General features: G+C 47.7%; 1 protein-coding gene across 2 annotated transcripts in view; it reads left to right on the top strand.

The window, feature by feature from the left end:
• The window catches only part of ARB2A (ARB2 cotranscriptional regulator A), a 1780167-nt gene that overhangs the window by 1044764 nt on the left and 715242 nt on the right, over nucleotides 1-20161 (top strand). For both annotated transcript variants that reach the window (XM_085632474.1, XM_085632472.1), the window contains exon 9: nucleotides 400-519. In XM_085632474.1, coding sequence (XP_085488600.1) covers nucleotides 400-519 — 120 coding nt within the window. The remainder of the gene's footprint in view (nucleotides 1-399; nucleotides 520-20161) is intronic.

The raw sequence follows: 20161 nt of genomic DNA, 5'->3' as shown, positions 1-20161 counted from the left end.
CTGGAGTGTTTCTGGAAGTTGGGCAACACCATATTGTATGTTGCGCATGCAGGGAGACCTGTACCACCGTACGAGCGTAAGCGTCTAGATACGGCCAGGAAAACGAATAAATAGCCCGGTGAGCCAGGTGTGGTCAGGTTTTAGACCACCACTGCAACCACTGTGTGTTCTTGGTCCTTTACATAAGCCTGGGGGCTATCTCTGCCACACTACAGGTTACAGTGGCCAAAAAATCTAGACAGGCGCTTATATGTTTTAAGCTTGCTAAATGTACAAACATGTAACATTTCAAATGGCAAAAGATGTAGTCTGTTGCTCTGAATATGTTTTGACTTTACGTATTGGTTTTATAATAGCTGATTTTGGGTGAATGTGTAAAGTATCGATTTCTGTCTGCAGGAAAATGGCTCGCCTGAGGAACATGCGTTGTACGTGTGGGACCACTTCATTTCTCAAGCAGCTGCTGAGAATGTGTTTTTTGTTGCCCACAGTTACGGTGGACTTACATTTGTGGAGCTGGTAAGTATAAACTCAACTACATTTGGAGTATTTTCTATCTTAAGGCGTTTTTTTTTTTTTTAGAAGCTCAGAATATATACTTGGTGCTATGTATCAACTTTCCTAATTGAAAACACACAAAAAATACCTTAAATATCCCTGTCGCATTTTAAATTACTTCTTGTTTGAGTTTCTTTCCTTCAGGTACTATGTTTAAGACTGCACCTATTATCGAGAGAAGTGAAGCCACTTTTTTAAAGGCCTAAAAGCTAAGACAACTGTTCCTGGTACCAGCCTTCTAGTCCCGGGCAGTCCAAAATGGTTGCTGCCGACCAGAGACACATTTCTGCCCTCCTGCTGCTGAGCCAAGCTCGAGCAGGGGAAGGCAGAACAATAGGTGACCACCTCACAGACAGGATTTAGTGTATTAGGCCTGAGTGGGTGCGCTTGCCAAAGACCGAAAGTCTGCATGAGGGGCACATTTGGTGTCCCTGTGCATAGTCCAGTTCAAACCATTCCTGGGAGCCGTTGGATCCTGCTCTGGCGCGAAACTGGACAAAGGACATGGGTGTAACCTCCCTACTATCCAGACCCTCCCCTGGGAGGGTCCCCTGATTCTGTCCAACCCTCTCCCGTGGATACAAAAGGGTTTACCTGGCTGTAGGACAAGTTTCTCATCAAGAAACCACTGACCTTCGACCGTCTGGACAGGCTGGACTTCGTTTGGGCCCGACTTAGTCTCCGTCCAAAGCATCATCTGTGCCTGTGCACCATACAGGCTCCGTGTAGGACCTGTGGAGCATCAAGGACAAATGAAGATATCTCCCTTGGAGTGAAGGAGTCACTCTCCTGCAACCGCAGGCACCACATCTCAACTGACCAGGCTGCTGCTCCTGAGCTCCTACGGACTCCGAAGGATCTAGCTAAACACGGGAGGTGGGTTTCCAAGTCCCTCAAGTTCCGAGCTGCCCTCTTGCCAAGTTTGAGGTCAGAATCCCTCATGGGGCCTGAAATACCCATACCCCTGTGCACTGCGTACTTTTGCAAGTGCATATGCTTGTTGGCTTTTCCCGAACAAGTGCACTGGGCTCCGAGTAGCCCCATCCTCTGGCACCATATCCTACAAAGAACTCCGGCCTCCTTGCACCGAGTGCTCAATGGGCTGCTGCTTTGTGAAACTGTTCGAGGTCCCCTCACAACTCCTGTGCCTCCGGCCTGTGGGTACTCTTGAGGGTCAACGCTGCTTTTTTTGGGCTCCCCTGGTTGCTCCAGTCCTGCCCTGACTTCCCTGTGTTTGGTGAGTCTCCTAGACCTTGCTGGTCAGAACCGTAACCTTCCTTGACCTTCTGCGTGGGTTGCTGCTGTCAAGGCTTGTTGGTGCTCCCACCGGACACCAACCCCTCAACACTCGACATCCTTCGTGGGACAGCCCGTATCCGGCTCCTGGTCATCCTCGACGTATCCTGGTCCATGTAGCTGCAGAGTCAAGAACCCCTTCAACACACCTGAAGCACCCGACATCGGTGGGCATTCATCTACCGAGCCCCAGGTCACACATGAGTGACCCAGACTCTGTCCCCTCTGCTTTCAGGTACTCTTTAACAGGAATCCACCTTTGGATTCCGACAGACACCTTTCTTCTTCCCAACAGTGGCTCTTCTTTGAAGTCCTCCATAGAGATCGACGGCGGTTTCCAATGCCACTTCAGACCTATGCACCCGGCTTCCCTGGGATAGATAACTTTGGTACTATGGTATCCAAGGGTGGGGTGGCTCTCCAACTTCCTATGTTCCACAGGGTTTCTTCGAAGGGTCCTTAAACTTTAAAACTGCAACCGCGACTCTCCCATAGAATTGTATGGTGCACGCAGTTGTGTTCCCACACTGCACCCGTCCTCCGTGGGGTCCCTACTTACTCACCTTGGGTGGTTCCTTGAGGTCCCAGCATTTCTACATCCTCTAGACACTGGCTTGACTCGAGTCGTGGTTCTTATACCACTATTTTAGTATATGGTTTGGTCTCCCCGGGAGCCCACTTTGTATTCGTGCTATTTACTATTGTTTCTGCTCTACAGTATTGTGTGCTTTGCGAGTATCTTTATGTAGAAGATACTGTGTCGTACTTAGAGTGTGTTATATTAATAAATACATATTTGTATAACTATTGTGTGGTTCTCCTTTCATTTAACCAATACTATAAGGTTGCATTCTGTTAAAACAAGATGCTTAACATTCCTTCAAGACTTAGTCTGAAGTCTGCTCTCCACAGCTACCAATTGGATCGCTTTCTAAGGTTATCTTAGACCTCTTAAATCACCATATGGGTTGTTTGGACTGGTGCAAGGTGCCCACTTTAATTAATGGACAGCATATATCAGGCCAACTTCTTAGATGTTGTGTATTTACTTTTGATTTATATCTCCTCACGGCACTACCCTGCTGTTCCATTCTAAAATCGTTAGGCCTGTGCCGTGACATTGTTGGGCAGTTTGCAAGAGGCTACTGGAGGTAGAAGACGTGTACCTGGTGGTACTTTCTTCTCTAGGGATAAAGCGCACTCCGCCTTCAAATTGTCAGCTTTATCATTCAACAATGTGGCGACGAATGGAGAACTGGCACCACAGTTGAGAATTTCATATGTGAGGAGTTATTCATTTTCTACTTTTGGATTTTGGTGATTCGTGTTGGCGTTTGCATTGGGTGATGGAGGAAGTTGATAGCATATTTGTTTTTTACAGTGACAGAGCATCTGATTGTCCTTGGTTTGGATTGTATTTTGCAGTTCTTGGCATGGATACCCTCTGTTTATTTAAAAAACGTTCTCAGAAGCCTCCGTGTAAGTTCCAGCCTGCCGTGTTCTGTAGTCTATCCATGGAGTTGCCTACGTTGTGATGTACATCTCGTCACGTTGATGATTACAGTTGTAAGGTGATTCTACGCTGGGACATCTGTGTGAGCATTTCAGCTCTTTGGAGTTCGTCAACGTAAGATGTATTCACGCTGTAATATTTACTGCCATTTTGGATTTCTGCAAAGTCAGAACTTTCCAGCAGCAACTTTTCGTGGGGATAACACAATTGCGTATTTGTACGAGACTTTATTTCTGGAACCAGCACTTTCTCGTATTACGCATTTACTTTAATATCTTACTGACTTTCATTGGCATTTCTGTCAATAGTTTTCAAGGATTATTCAGCATCGGGTATGGTCTTTGTTCCATGCGTTAGGCACATCTTCTGGCTGATACACGGGTGAAGATTGGACACTGAGTTTCGTTCTTGTCAGTGAACAATTCCCTTGTACATATTAATCTGATAGAGACTTTTAGCTGCAGATTCGTTACCTTTGAATTTCCCCGGCGTCAGGCTGGATCCGGAAACTTTTGCTGAGCACTACCCCTTAAGCGCGATGTCGGGTGGCTCCATTCGGCTCCACGTGTCGCCGATGAAGTGGGTAGCGTTGGTTATGATGTCGCGGTGCCCACATAGACGCCACCTAGGCGCGCGGACGTTAGTTCTTTTCTTTCTTCTCCAGTTAGGCGCCGATCCGGGAAAAGCTACCCCTCTGACGCTTTTTGGCAGGATTTTTTTTCTCGACTTTTGTAGAAATTTTTTATGACTTCGTCTGCGAGGGATGTCGGGTAGGAAGACAGGTTTTTAACTGTGCGGGACTTGTTCCCCCACAATGGTTACCGATCCCCACAGCGTATTTCTGTGGTGTCTTCAACGCAACCACGATTCGAAGTTGTGTTCAGACTGCCGGGCGACGGCTCCGAAGACCTTGAGGTAGTGGGCATTGAAGTCGCACGCGGCCCGGCAGTCAACACTGTTGAGCGAGAGTCCGAGGAGGTCACTGTCCAGTTCGAAGAAGAGGAGGTCGCTGGATTGCTCTCGGAGCCCTAAGTCCGCTTCCTCCAATTCAAGGTCATCTGGACACTCGGGGAAGAGGCACAAGAAGAAGTTCAAGCGGACTTCGACTTCACCTCAACAGGCGCCTGTCGTCGAGAGAGGTAAGAAGCACAGACGCTCTAGGCGCGGTTCTGCGGAGCCGGAGCCAGAGCCGACTTCGCACCTCCCTCTTTTTCCGGGAGCCGGAGTGACTCCCGCTCAAATTAAGGATTTTTACAAGGCCATGCACCACGTATTTGAGCGGAACGACCCCATTGGTGAGCCCTCTGGCCCCGCTGGGTCAGATGGGGCCCCATTGGGTTCGACAGCTTCGGCCATGGTGCCGGTGGGGCCTCAGGGGTCCGATCTCGGATCCGGTTCGACACCGGTCGTACCAACGCGACCTTCCCCGACGTCGAACCCGAAGTCGGTGCCAGAGGCATCGCCGGCGACTGTCGTGGTGCAAGCCCCATCCTCATCCCCGACGACACGGAGCCAGAACGGCGTTGTTCGGCGCCGATTACAACGTTGACAGAACCAAGGAATTCTATGTTGTCGCCTGAGCACTTTGTGGACGTGCTAGGCTCAGGAGAGGAATGGGAGGATTCTGGAGACCCTTTAGAGAACCAGGATGTCTCTGAGGAGACTATGGACTGGTATGGGGAACTTGGGGAAGCCAGTGGTCTGGGGACTTCCCCAGACACTGGCATGCTCTCTCCACCTACAGTGGCTACGGAGGAGGGGGCGTCCTTTGCTATGGAGGTTAAGAGGGCAGCTGAGGTCCTTGGACTGGAGCTGGCCTCAGTGCAGGTCAGGACTAATCTCCTGACCGAAGTGCTTCAACCTGGGGCTTCCACCTCTGAACCCCTTTTGGCCTTTAATGAGGCACTTACGGACGTCCTACTAGGAACTTGGTCCAAACCCAGCACAGGGGCTCCTGTGAACAGGACATTTGGTGGTGCAGGCTTCTACTTCCCATGGCGCATTCCCTCCCGCCCCTCCTCCGTGTAGGGAATCCAGGAGACTGGACTCTGTGGGGAAGAAGATGTTTTCTTCCTCCAGTTTGGCATTGCGGTCGGTGAATACCGCATGCTTATTGGGCCGTTTCTTCCACTCTCTTTGGGAGACGGATGAGGCTCGGGCTGTGCTCTCCCAGGCTGTCAAGGACGGGAGAGATGCGGCAAAATTCACCATTCGGTGTGGTTTGGATATGACCGATTGCTGGGAAGATCTATTTCAATGACAGTGGCCTTGAGGCACCACACCTGGCTTCATACAACTTGCTTCTCCAGGGATGTCCAAGCCAATTTGATGGACACTCCCTTTGATGGAACCCTTCTTTTTGAGGAAAAGGCTGACTCGGACCTGGTCAGGTTCAAGGACTCTCGAACTACGGCCAGATCCTTGGGCCTCTCCTCCACTCCTTGTGGCCAGTCTTCCTTTCGCCCCTTTCGTGGCAATGGAAGGGGTTTCCAGCTCCGTCAGCCCTATCCTGGCCACCGTCTACCCAAGCCGTGCGTGGACGTGGGCGGGGTACATTCTGGCCTCGGAATGGAGGTCAGAAGTTGTCCGCCACACTGCCCTCAGCAGCCGCAGCCTCCAAGCACTCCTAGGCTGATTCTGCAGGACCACACTACTCCAGTGGGTGGGAGACTTCATAATCATCTCCCCCACTGGAGATCTATAACAAAAGACAAGTGGGTCTTGTAGATCATCCAGGAAGGCTATTCTTTTCCTTTCCTTTCTTTTCCTCTTACTATTCTGCCAAGTCAGGAACGGCAAGTGGAGCATCACTTAAAACTGCTCCAAGAGCCAAAGGAGCTATAGAAAGGGTTCGAGTTTCAGAAGTAGCGCGTTGGCTGTTATTCCAGCTACTTTCTGATTCCGAAGAAGAACAAGGGACTTCGCCCTATTTTGGATCTTCGGGCCGTCAATCTCTTCCTCAAAAGGAGAAATTCAAAATGCTCACATTAGCTCAAGTCTTGTCTGCCTTAGACCAAGAAGACTGAATGGTAGCGCTGGAAATGCAGGATGCCTATTTTCACATTCCCATCCTGCCGTGTCACAGGCATTACCTACGGTTCAATGTATGCAGCGAGCACTTTCAGTTTACTGTGCTCCCCTTCGGCCTTACCAGTGCCCCTCGGTTGTTCATCAAGGTGATGGCGGTGGTTGCAGCTCATATGCGCAGGTTAGGGGTTTCAGTCTTCCCCTACATTGACGACAGGCTGTTGAAGGCGTCTTTGCCCCAGGCAGTCGTCTCCCACCTTCAGACTACGGCGGACCTCCTGTATTCGCTGGGGTCCTCTATAAACATGCCGAAGTCAAACCTGACTCCTTCTCAGATGCTCCCTTTCATCGGAGTTGTTGTGGACACAGTGCAGTTTCGGGCTTCTCCTCCCGAGCAGCGAGTCCAGGATATTCAGGTTATGATTCTGATATTTCAGCCTCTATCCTGGATTTTGGTGAGGTTGACTCTGAAACTGTTGGGCCTCATGGCCTCCTGCATCCTGTTGGTCGGACATGCAAGATGGCGTATGCAGGCTCTGCAGTGGGACTTGAAGTTCCAATGGGCACAGCATCAGGGGAATCTCATCGACATGGTTCAGATCTAGGAAGGAACAGCGAAGGATCTGCAGTGGTGGTTAACAAACCGAGATTGGGTCAAAGGCAGACCTCTCTCCCTTTCCCAACTGGATCTCACAATCGTCACGGATGCAGCACTTCTGGGATGGGGCGGCCACTTGGGAGGGATGGAGATCAGGGGTCACTGGTCTTCGGCGGAGACGGGGCTCCACATAAACGTGTTCTGAGCGATTCGCTTGGCATTGAAAGCATTTCTTCCCTCTGTGAAGGGGAAGTTGGTGCAGGTGTTCACGGACAACCCCACCGCCATGTGGTACTGCAACAAGCAAGGCGGGGTGGGGTCGTGGACCCTTTGTCGAGAGGCCCTGCATGAAGACAATCAGGCCTCTAGTGAGACCTATACCCCTGTTCGGGTGGTGTCTGGCCGCGTGCGGCTCTGTGGCGTTGGCAAACAGTAGAGGAGATAGTGGGCACCCCTGACGGGTGCTCAATGAGATTGTAATTGGATCGCAGATTAGCCTATTTACTTTGATCCCGGCAGTGGGTAGAGTATAAAGGAGTTTAATTTGCTGTATAAAGGTTTGGCTTATTCCCAACCGGGTTGGGAGTATGAAGAGGAATTTCCATTCTAGGGAATCGAATGCCTTAGTGGCATCTAATAATGCGGCAATCGCTGAGACATGTAGGGCCAGATACTGTAGAAGCGTGGATATTGTCCGTAGGTTGTGAGAAGTGGAGCGGCCCGGCACAATCCGGATTGATCCTGCTTCACAATGAGAGGGAGTAGCGGTTGCATTCTGTTCACCAACAATTTTGCGAATATTTTGTTATCTATATTTATTAGAGAGAGTGGGCGATATGAGTTGCATGTTGTTGGGTCCTTGTCTGGCTTGAGTAGTGTGATAATGTCTGCTTCGCGCATGGATAGTGGCAATGAGCCTTTTTGAAGCACCTCCTGGTACACCTCCAGCAGGCGAGGGGCCAGCAGTGATGCATCCTCTTTGTAGAATACGGAAGTAAGCCCGTCAGTGAGCCCGTCCGTTCCAGGGGCCTTGTCCCCAGGGAGACTTTGGATGACTTGCTGTTTGTCTTCAGCGGTAAACGACTCGTCCAGGTATTCTCGCCAGCTTAACCACAATAACTCCAGTCTGTCTAGGTATCCCAATATTTCGGTGTCTAGTAGGTTTGATTTTGAGGTGTATAGTTGGGTATAGAATTTTTTCATTGTGATCAGAACTTCCGTAGGCGAGTGGACTGGTGGCTCATCAGGGAAACGGAGCTGAGTGACGGAGACCCTGGGAGGTTTTAGTTGGTTTGCTAGCGTGTTTCCAGGACGGTCCCTCTCCCTGTATTTGCGGGCTTGTGCATGTTTATGTAAGAATTTGGTTTCTCTTTCGGCTTCATCTTGGAATGCCGTTAGTTTTTCTCGCAATTTAGCTAATAACTCAGGTGATTGAAATTGGAAGTATTGGCATTCTAGGTCCCAGAACTCTCCCTCTATTTTCTTGAGGCAGTTACGAATGTCTCCTAGAACCCCTGACTGTAGGGCTATGCAAGCCCTGCGGATCACCACCTTAAAGGCCTCCCTTGTTGTGCCCACTGAATCCACTGAGCCTCTGCTATGTTCGAAGTATTCTGTTATGTTTTTCCGGATCTCTTCCTTAAACACAGTGTCTAATAGCGCATTTGGGGGTAAACGCCATGTGAAGGGCTGTATGTATGGTTTCGGAATTTGGAGGCTTTATCGCCACTGGCACGTGGTCTGATAGTGGGCGTGGATAGTGTGAGGCCTCAGCGGCCCAAGAGTGCATATCTCTGGATGTGAGCCAAAAGTCCAGCCTGGACCGTGCTCTGTGTTGCTGGGACACACAGGTACCCTCTATAGCGTCCGGTTGCAGTGAACGCCACATGTCCACCAGGCAGTGATCCTCCATTATGGTGCGAAGTGTTGCGGCCAACTGTGGATGATGAGTACGAGTTGCGCCCACCCTGTCTGTGTGTTCCAATAAAACAACATTGAAGTCTCCGCCCTATAATATCGCAGAGCTTCCCAGTGATTGAATCCCCATCCACACCTGACGGGCTTGCCTTAGGCTCACCAGCGGTTCACCCTCTGCATGCGTCCAATATGCGACCGCCCTGCAGGTTGCATTTACAGGTTTGTAGCGCTTACAGGCTCCGCCCCTGTTAAACAATAGGTTCACCTCTAGCCCATGAGCTTAGCGTATAGCGCTTTAAGCTTGAGCAACCAGCGATGATTTCTATTTAAAACAAATTGATCTCAAATAACAGAATAAAGTACAGAAAGCTCTGCTAAGTGCCGGTTTAAAAGTTTAGTGCAAAATCTGAAATACAATCTCTAATGCGGGTGCGACTGCACTGCAGGCTGCATTTGCAGGTTGGGAGCGCTTACAGGCTCCGCACCCTGTCACACAGTAAGTTCTCACCCCAGCCAGTGAGCTTAGTGTATAACACGTCTAGGCTTGAGCAACCGGCAATGATTTCTATTTAAAACAAATCGACCGTCAATAGCAGAATACGATGCAGAAAGCTCTGTTTAGTGCCAGTTTAAAAGGTCAGTGCAAGACCCAGTTTGCCTATCATAGTTCTGGATGCAGACAGTTGAAGTAAGCACTCAAGGAGATAAAGGAGCCTGGAAGGTGACTATCCAGGGTGAAAGGATCAAGTGGACACAGGTTGTACCCAAGAGCCTTTAACAATCCTTATTCTTAATTTGCGGAAATGAGCTCGCAGTTTGTCTTGATAGTGATTCTTATCGAAGTGAGGATACGAGGGCTTTTACAACAATTTCCCGGAAAGTATCTGACCTGCTTGGCCTCCCAGTTGCTTCTAGGTCGATGCCAGTGCCAAAATGGTTTGCCAGAGCGTGTTCGTAGGCGTTAAGAGAAATCTAAAGAGGGCTATGAAAACCAAGCCTAGAGAACCTGCTTGTATTGTGTCCCGTCATAGGAGGTACAATTCTAAAGTGAGTAGATGTAAGAATGTCATAAGGAAGACGACTTGGGAGAACTTATTAGAAGCTAGCTGCCTAAAGAATAGTGCCAAAATCTGAAGTATTATTAACCAGCCTTGTTTTGCACCAGATCATGCAGTCTCACTGTGGACAGATGTATGTAGGAACCATTTTGCGATTCCCTAATTGCGAATCCTTGTGATTGGCAATTAGGAAATCGCAAAACGGCATGTATGAAAGTATGTTGAGCACTTTCTGTGATTCCTACGATGTTGCAAATGGCCTACCTCGTGAATATTAATGAGGCAGGTTGCAATTTGCAACCCCCTAGGAATCGCTAAAATTACAGGGATGATGGCCTGCAGACCACCATGATTGCTTTTAAATAAAGCAAACATTTATTTTAATGCTGCTCGTTTTCCTTAAAGGAAAATGGGCTGCATTTAAAAAAGAAAAATGAAAAGTTTTCTTTTCATTTTCTGAGAGCAGGCAGTGGTCCGTGGGACAACTGCCTGCTCTGAAAAAACGTTTTCTCTGCCGTTCCCAAAGGAAAAGGGGTCCTTTAGGGACCCCTTCCCATTTGCGAAAGGGTTACCACCGACTTGAAGTAGGTAGTAAAATGCAAATGTTTTGCAATCGCATTCACGGTTACAAAACATTCATACGTACCATTAGGATTCACTATTTGGAAGGGCTGCCCTAAACACGCCCCTTCCAAATAGCGTATCGCAAACCCATTTTGCGATTCAGTGACAGGTTACCGAATTGCAGAATTGAGTTTGATACAAATGAAAAGTATTTTTTGCGTTCGCAAACGGGTCGATGCGAACACAAAAATGCTTGAAACATATGGCCCTTTTGTCCCCATATTACTGCTGACAGATAGGTTTCCCATTTTAAAGGGATATGCAACAGGTCTACTGACCATGATACCAGGCTAGCCATGAAAGGGACTTCGAACCTTCTATTTACATAAGATGAAGTAAGAAAGAAATAATGTGTTAGTTAAATATTATGCTATGTGTTACTTTACAGTCATTTCTGTAGCGCTCATTCTTTCCACTAGTATGGCCTTGAAAGGCTAACAAATCTGGTGGATCTCACAACCTTTGTTTCGATTATTCCTTCGTAACTGCAGTCTGAACTGGTTGTATGATACCTGATATATTAGTGGTTCTTTTACTGTTTCCATTTAGCGTCAGTGAGTTGTAGTGCATGAGGGTTTTGGGTGGAAGTTTTATTAAATCGATTGAATGCTGTCTGTATTTTTTGGTATTAAGTCACACGAGTGAGGCATTTGGAGGTAATGGGTGCTCTTGGGTAACACGAATATCTATCTGCTGACCTGTATTAGATATGACTTAGGGCTGTTTTGTCTGTGTTCTTCTTGTTGATTGGTCTGTGGTGGGTCAAGGTGGCGAATGGAGTTGTTAGTTGAGTAACATTCAAATACATTGCATGTTTGTGCGTTTTGAGGGTTGCCTATGGTGCATGTGATAATGTCATTTCTTGGATGGTGTGTTTATTTTCATATTGAGTAGTGTTGTTGTGAGATGTCCATTTGTTTTCTAGGTGTAGTACATTTATACCAATCATTTTGATCAGTGTGCAAAGGTAACAGACTTCTCTGCTTTGGCTTTAGGGGCCCGTAATGAGACATTTTGCACTGTAGGCCGTTGTTCAGAGAGCACCAATCTGCAGATCTTCAAGATTGATTTCTATGTAGTTTGCTCATATTTTTTAGTTTAATTGTACCAGGCTCATAACTAGTGTCTTCTAACAGACAATTCTACAGTAATGTTCCACATTGCCAAGCAGGGGTTTTATCCAGACTGTTTAAAGCACTGATGCTCCATAAAATGTAGGAAAGTAAAATTAGAACAATCAATTAAAGTGTCTACAGTCCTCCCTACACGAGAGGACAGTACTCTGAAATTTTCCAGAGAACAATAAATAACTCTGTTGGGGAGAAATTTGTCAAGAATCGTAGGTTTTCCTCTTTTCCTTAAAGGAGAACAAGTGCAAACCTTATTCTTTTAGGAAGGGCCTGTTCGGATCTTATTGGGAGACAGTGTACTTTGGAAGTTTTAGTTCGATTGTTTGCTTTAAAATTTCTCCTCCTATAAACTGTGTAGTCATGAATTTCAAGGACAGTAGACCTGATTCACAAACTGCATTTTTTAACTCAAAGTAGTATCACTTATTTTATGTAAAATGCAGTACACAAACCCACTAGTGGAAATCTCCACCTTACCTATCTTACCTACGGAAGATATCCACACGTTTACTGCTTAGTAGTAAATGTAGGAGGGGCAGGTGGAGTGGTGGGAAAATGGGGATATCTACTACTAAATGAAAAGTGTTTTGGGAGGAGTAAGTAGGGGTTTAGGTTGGGACATGTTAATTCAAACACCCACAAGTAAGCCCATTGCTATTTACATACAACACTTATAAAGCTACTTCTACCCAAAAGGCTACACAATAGTCATAAATGTACTTAAGGCAAGCCTTGGAGTAAGTCTAGCACAACACATGCAAATCGCAGGTACTGGAACACACTCCCATACAAAACAGTATATGCAGGGACTTAAAAAACCACCCCACAGGAAATAATGTTAAATTATTTTGACTTGCATTTTAAACGTATACATATATAAAGCTGGTGCTCTTTTAATATATGTACTTTCTGTGTGTTTTATTGGTTTGAATCTGTTATGTACATTTATGGTTGTATTTTATAATTGAATAAAGATTGAATCAATTGATTGATATTCATATGTATTTTTTTTCTTATTTTTTATTGTTTTATCAAAACAAAAATAAACCAATAGGTCAGAGCGCTTCAATAGCTTAACGTCATTTGGGATGATACAACCTTTCCATAGAAAGATTAGAATAGCCACCAAAATAATACAGTTAGCCTCTTCGAGTGTAGTATCAAGTGGTCTGCGATAACAGATCATGAAAGTGGTCCAACTATTTACCCCATATCCTCCTATGTTTACCTGTGCAGTCTCAGGTTATATAAATTGTAGTTTCTACTTCTGTCAGGGTGCAATAATCCATCCCTCAGAACCACTCTGCAACTGTAGGTGACACAACTGCTCGGCAACACTTAGCAATATCTCCCTTGGCCACCAAGTAACTGATATTGAACAACAGTTTGTCCCTACTTGACTCATCCCATCCCTGATGGATATCGAGAAGGGTCTTCCAAGGGTCAGAGAACACTGGGAAACTTAGTAATAGTTGTAAGGTAGTCTGGAACCTAGATCAGAATGGGCGGATTTGTGGACAGTCCCAGATCATGTGCAGCGGAGTTCTCACCCCTGATCCACTGCAAATGCAAGGTTCTGTAGGGGATTTCCTCATTGTGTAAAGTTTCCCTGTGGTGAAATACACTTAATAACACTATTTGAATTACACCAAGCACATCCTTCAGGATTGTCTGTGTCCTAGCTGCAGTCTTTGCTTCAAGCCAATCATCATTGTGTAATGCTCCAACGTCCGCCACCCATAGTTCCCTTAGAAGCAGGAGCGGGTCCGGTGCATTGACTAACAATCGTGACGCCCTTATTTTCTTTCTTCTCAAGAGCCAATTTGACCTCGAGTAGGCTATAGTCAGGGATGGGATCAAGTGACTCTTTATACTCAAATGGATCATTTGAAGGAAACTGAAAAAAAAAGGTTTTGGAGGTCACATTCAGCCCGAAATTCTGCAAATTATTTAATATGCAAGGATGCCCAGCTATCCCCTAAAGTCGAAATGTTGGAACCGTCTCCAAAGCCGCAAGTATTAACAATGGATTGGTGGAGGGGATTGAGAAGTCTCCCATGAACAAACTTCTGCCTCTAAAAAGGGGAGTGGGGGGGATACACCCTGGATGGGAAACCTCACGTATTGAACTGTGCACTGGATGGGTGAGAGGGTGGCGGGGCCACAACGTTGGATCGGATCCACCAGATGCGAGAAGGGTCAACTCTACCCTATGTACTCTACAGTTCGGCATTGTTTTTGCATGTTTGGATGAGGAGGGTTTGCTCGCTTATCCTGGGGAAAGGGAGTTGCGGATGCTACAAGGTTATGTTTAAGGGGGTTGTGGATCTCGCAGACAAGACACGGAAAAAGCAGGGGCATACGCCGTGCTCCAGCCCACAAGTATGGGGGATTGCGGGTCCCCAGGGCTTGCCAGCAAATATACATGAACACGCCAATGGCTGGTCCCCAATCATACAAGATAATTTCATGGAACATTAGAGGGATGAACACTTTATCCAAGGGGTATAACATTTTATCCTTCCTAAATAAACAGGGAGTCCATATCACTCTATTACAAGAGTCCCACTTGTCTGCAAACGAGGGGGAGGCCATTTTGCGCAGATGGCGAGATCAATTACATCACACTTCGTACTCTGCCTTTGCTAGGGGGGTCTTGATTTGGGTTAGCGCGGGTGTCCCATTTCATTGTACTGGGGAAATGATAGACCCAGATGGCATTGAAGGGCCGGCTCGATGGTCGTGATATAGCGATCATGAGCATATATGGGACGTTCTTGACTAAGATTACGGGTACCTTAGTGGCCTATCTCCCACACTCTGTAATCAATGGAACCGACTTTAATTGTATAGCTGACCCCCGGAAAGACCGTTCACACCCACCTCTGAGGGACGCTCCAATAAATAGAGTAGCTAAGACATTCACAGATTGGCAGGACAGGTGGGGCTTAATTGACTCCTGGAGACGCCTGAACACAGAGGGCAGAGATTACTCTTTTTACTCCCCGGTGCCAGATTTACATCTTTGGTTAGATATGTTCCTGTGTTCCCCAGATCTACACACCCAGATCCAGACAGCGGAATATTTAACACGCACGATCACAACCCAACCCTCCCACATCTGAGGTGGGGACAACTGTACAAAAGAATACCAACATGGCGTCTCAAGCCTGAGGCTCTAGAGGACCAGGTGTTTCTTGAGAAAGTTAGAGAGTGCATTGTGAACTACTTTACTACAAACGCAAACACGACTAACTACCGACTGACAGAATGGGACGCATTTAAGGTGGTGCTCAGGAGCAAATGCATGGCGACCTCTATATGAGCAAGCAAAAAACACACGATTGATGGACGGAATGCAGAACAAATCAAAACATTCACCCCCAGTCAAGAGATCTGGGTTAAATCCATCATTCTTTTGCTCACCATGCCACCCCAGTTTAGACCTGGCCATATGCAAATCAGTTTTGACCCTGTGCCTCATGGGAACAGTCCAGCCCGAACTGCCAAGCCAGGTCCTCACTGGACCGGAAACAAGCATCTTATGACCGGTTTCGGGGTTTCACCTCTCTTCAGCCAGGATAGCTTGATTCCAGTGGCACAGTGAGCCCCGGACCCACGTCTGGGCATACCTGTCGCACTTAGGGCAAGAAAGCACAAGACACACAATTGATGGACGGAATGCAGCACAAATCAAAACATTCACCCCCGTCAAGCGATCTGAGTTAATTCCATCATTCTTTTGCTCACCATGCCACCCCAGTTTAGACCTAGCCATATGCAAATCAGTATTGACCCTGTGCCTGGCTTGGCAGTTCAGTCTGGACTGGTCCCATGGGGCACAGGGTCAAGACTGATTTGCAAATGGCTGGGTCCAAACTGGGGTGTCATAGTGGGCAAAAGAACAATGGATTTAACCCAGATCTTTTGACTGGGGGAGAATGTTTGTATTGTCAGCATTCCGTCCATCATTTGTTTTCTGTAACACTTTTCACCCTAAGTGGTATGGGTATGCCTAGGCGTGGGTCCCTTGCTCACTGTGCCACTGGATTCAAGCTAGCCTGGCTGAAGAAGGGTGACAGACCCTGAAACCGGTCCAGGATGCTTTTTTCCGGTCCAGGGAGGATCTGGCCTGGCAGTTCGGTCTGGACTGTTTCCATGGGGCACAGGGTCAAGACTGATTTGCATATGGCTGGGTCCAAACTGGGGTGGCGTAGTGAGCAAAAGAACGATTGATTTAACCCAGATCTTTTGACTGGGGGAGAATGTTTGCATTGTCAGCATTCCGTCCATCATTTGTTTGCTGTAACACTTTTCGCCCTAAGTGGGATGGGTGTGCCCAGAAGTTGGTCCCTTGCTCACTGTGCCACTGGATTCAAGCTAGCCTGGCTGAGGAAGGGTGACATACCCTGAAAACGGTCCCAGGATGCTTTTTTCCGGTCCAGGGAGGACCTGGCCTGGCAGTTCGGTCTGGACTGTTCCCAAGGGCACAGGGTCCAGACTGATTTGCATATGGCTGGGTCCAAACTGGGGTGTCATAGTGGGCAAAAGAACAATGGATTTAACCCAGATCTTTTGCCTGGGGGAGAATGTTAGCATTGTCAGCATTCCGTCCATCATTTGTTTTCTGTAACACTTTTCACCCTAAGTGGAATGGGTATGCCCAGACGTGGGTCCCTTGCTCACTGTGCCACTGGATTCAAGCTAGCCTGGCTGAAGAAGGGGGACAGACCCTGAAACCGGTCCCAGGATGCTTGTTTCCGGTCCAGGGAGGACCTGGCCTGGCAGTTCGGTCTGGACTGATTTGCATCCGGCTGGGTCCAAACTGGGGTGCAGTAGTGGGCAAAAGAACGATGGATTTAACTCAGATTGACTGGGGAAGAATGTTTGCATTGTCAGCATTACGTCCATCATTTGTTTGCTGTAACACTTTTCGCCCTAAGTGGGAGGGGTATGCCCCGACATGGGTCCCTTGCTCAATGTGCCACTGAATTCAAGATAGCCTGGCTGAAGAAGGGTGACATACCCTGAAACCGGTTCCAGGATGCTTGTTTCCGGTCCAGGGAGGACCTGGTCTGGTAGTTCGGTCTGTACTGTTCCCATGGGGCACAGGGTCAAGACTGATGTGCATATGGCTGGGTCCAAACTGGGGTGGCGTAGTGGGCAAAAGAACGATGGATTTAACCCAGATCTTTTGACTGGGGGAGAATGTTTGCATTGTCAGCATTCTGTCCATCATTTGTTTGCTGTAACACTCTATAGGAGTAAGGCGCTCACTTGAAGCTGACCTTGATTCTGCAGGCAGAGCACTGCAAACATTATTGCTACAAAGGCCAGGACATCCGGAGTTGGGACATGCCCTACTGGATGCTAAGGAGGAAGTGGCCAAACAAACGGAGAGGCTACGTATCTATGATTATAAGCGGTACATGGAATGCACACATGCAGAGAGGGACAGACTTGGTTCACTGCTGGCTTGGTTGGCCAAACCAGCCCGGAGGGTCTCTCCGATTCTAGCAATTGGGGATACCGAAGGGCGTATATTATACCAGCAAGAAGACATAGGAGATTCCTGAAGATTTACACTACCTTATATAGTTCACGGTTGAGACAGGGAGACAACATAATCAGAGAATACCTGACTGCCATCCCGCTCCCCACCCTGGAGGCTGAGGTGGCAAATGCATCAGGGGCCCCCATAGAGGTACAGAAAATAAGAGTCGTGATTAAGCGATTAGCTAGAGGTAAAATGCCCGAAACAGAGATGCCCACAGAGCTTTATGCTGCCCATGTTGAAGAATTGGCTCCCAAATTAGTGGAGGTATACGAGGCGGCTCTAGAGGAAGGTCAACTCGCAAACTCCAGCTGGGAGGCACTAATTGTCCCCCTACTCAAGCCTGGCAAGACCCCCTCAAATTCGAAACTTACAGACCACTATCAATGTTAAATTTAGATTTTAAAATACTAATTAAAATTTTGGCCACGAGGCTCCAACCGTTAATAACTGGCCTCATACACCAGGATCAGGCAGGATTCAGTCTGGGGCGCAATACGGTACTTAACATTAGACGACTCATGGCACTTATGACAACAGGGGTTAAAAGGATGGGTGAAGATGTGGTCTTTGCGGTAGATATAGAGAAGGCTTTTGACAGTCTTGAATGGGGGGGTTTTATATGGCGTCCTAGATAAAATGGGGCTGGGACAGGGCTTCTCCAGCTGGGTAAGGCTACTCTACACGAGACCGATGACGAGGAATAGATCAGGGCGGACGATATCGAAGAGTAGCGAAGTTTGGCGGGGGACTCTAAAAGGATGCCCCCTGTCGCCACGGCTGTTCGCTCTTTTCTTGGAGCCTTTGGCCTCCCTATCCCGCACAGGTGTATGATATGAAGGGATTCGTCTCTGGAATAATACACTTTATATTGCCCTTTATGCTGATGATCTCCTGCTCTTCCTTGGGAACGTTTAGGAGGATTTACAGGGGGCCAGGGCACTGATGGAGGAGTTGATGTCCGGGTTAAAAATTAATTGGCAGAAATCCAAACTGTTTCCACTGACAATCAACAGAGAAACCCCCCTCCCACCGCTCGGCAGTGCTGGGCACTCTTAAATGGGAGCCCCACTGCCTGGACAACTTAGGGGAAAAATGTATCATTCTGAAGCAGACATATTCGAGGGTAACTTAAGTTCGGCCTTGAGGTCGCTAAAGACCAACATGGAATTTTGGAGGGGCCTTCCGTTATCACTAGCAGGGAAAGTTGGCCCTCCTAAAGATGGTGGTGTTACCACTACTATTGTACTTCTTTACGTGACTCCCAATATGAATTCCCCCGAAATAGCACACAGGCTTGCACTTTATAATGACATCCTTTCTGTGGGGCGCAGGTCGTAGACGAGTAGATCTGAGTACAGTGCAGCGCTCAACTAAGGAGGGTGGACTAGCGGTCCTAAACTTCGAGCGATATTATCTAGCCACTCACTTGCAGTGGGTGGCGAGATGGGTGGGAGACCTTCAGTCCCAGATTTGGGAGGTAGACCCGCTAACGCCAAGCTTAGAAACATCGTGGAAGCTGATGTTGGGTACAGACAGGAAGGACTACAGCTGAGGACTCTGAGGCAGTGCTGTTGGAGATTATGTCTCAGAAAGGCACATACCAAATTTCCATATTCGCCTGATTTGGCCATAACCATGCTCAGGGTACTTCCTCGTGGAGCAGTTTGGGTGGGCCTCGAAGATTGGAAGGCAGCAGGGGCGAAAAGACCAGTAGACTTTTATAATGGTGGGGAGCTCATGCTATTCAAAGATTTTAGAGAGGGGTATGACCTGCCCCAAGGGCACTTCTTGATATATGCAGGGATCATAGCGGCGATTCTGGCTCATTGGGGGTTGGGGTCAGCTAAACCCCCACAACAAGCAATCTGCAGTTATTTGGGCACAGGGGGAGGCAGAATTAAGGCAGTCACATGTCTATATGGAGCCAAAGACGCGAAACAACTGCTGACCACACTACGAAACAGATGGACAGAAGATCTGAATGCTCCCCTGGAAGGCAAACAGTGGGTGAATATACTGATAGGGATTCCTAGGACCTCGAGAAATGCCAGTTTTCCACTCATTAACTTTTTCATATTGCACAGGGCATACCTCACTCTGGGGCTGATCAGTGCATTTTTCCAAAGAGATGACGCAAAATGCCCGAAATGCAGAGAGGTGGGGAATTACTACACATGTTGTGGGCATGCCCTGAACTGCAGAATTACTGGACGGCAATAACTGCCTCCATAGGGGAGGTAATAGAGCGCCCAATTCCAAGCACCCTGGCATAATGCCTCCTGTGATTGTTTCCACACAACTCCAAGCTGTGGGTCACAAGCAGGTTTCAAGACATAGCCCTGATCTTAGCTAAGTGTGAGATCAGGCAACACTGGAAAACCCCTGCAGGGCCCAAAGTCGTCATGTGGAAGGCTGAGCTAGCGAAATGGGCGGGCTGTGAAGGGAGGGTACTCCTCAGAAATGTCAATAAAGGCATTGACTAACTGGAGCGAGCCAGGGCCTGTGAAGCTCTGGTTGATAGAAGCCCAGAACACCACGGTAGAGGAGGGGAGGACACATGACATACTTGAGGTGGTGAAGAATGACCACACTTTCAGGTCGACACGGGAGGGATAGAATCCCGGTAGCACGGACGGGGGGCAAGAAGCAACTATATGATATGCTTATAAAGTCTGGCTGGCACAGACCTGCAAAAGTCGGTGGGAAGATGGGAGTTGGGACTTAGGATAAGCAAGGGGGAAATGTACTACTACTAGAAATACACTGACCTTCTAACTGTCCAATGGACTTGAGAAATTATTGAATGGAGATGATACGAGGGTGGGATTGGAATTTTAATGGAAATGTGATTGTTATTACATGTTTCACCAGAACCCACAATAA

Source organism: Triturus cristatus, chromosome 2_1 (genome assembly GCF_964204655.1).
Source record: "Triturus cristatus chromosome 2_1, aTriCri1.1, whole genome shotgun sequence".
Classification (NCBI taxonomy): domain Eukaryota; kingdom Metazoa; phylum Chordata; class Amphibia; order Caudata; family Salamandridae; genus Triturus; species Triturus cristatus.
Note: the sequence above shows the minus strand (reverse complement) of the source record. Positions and strands in the feature narration are given on the sequence as shown.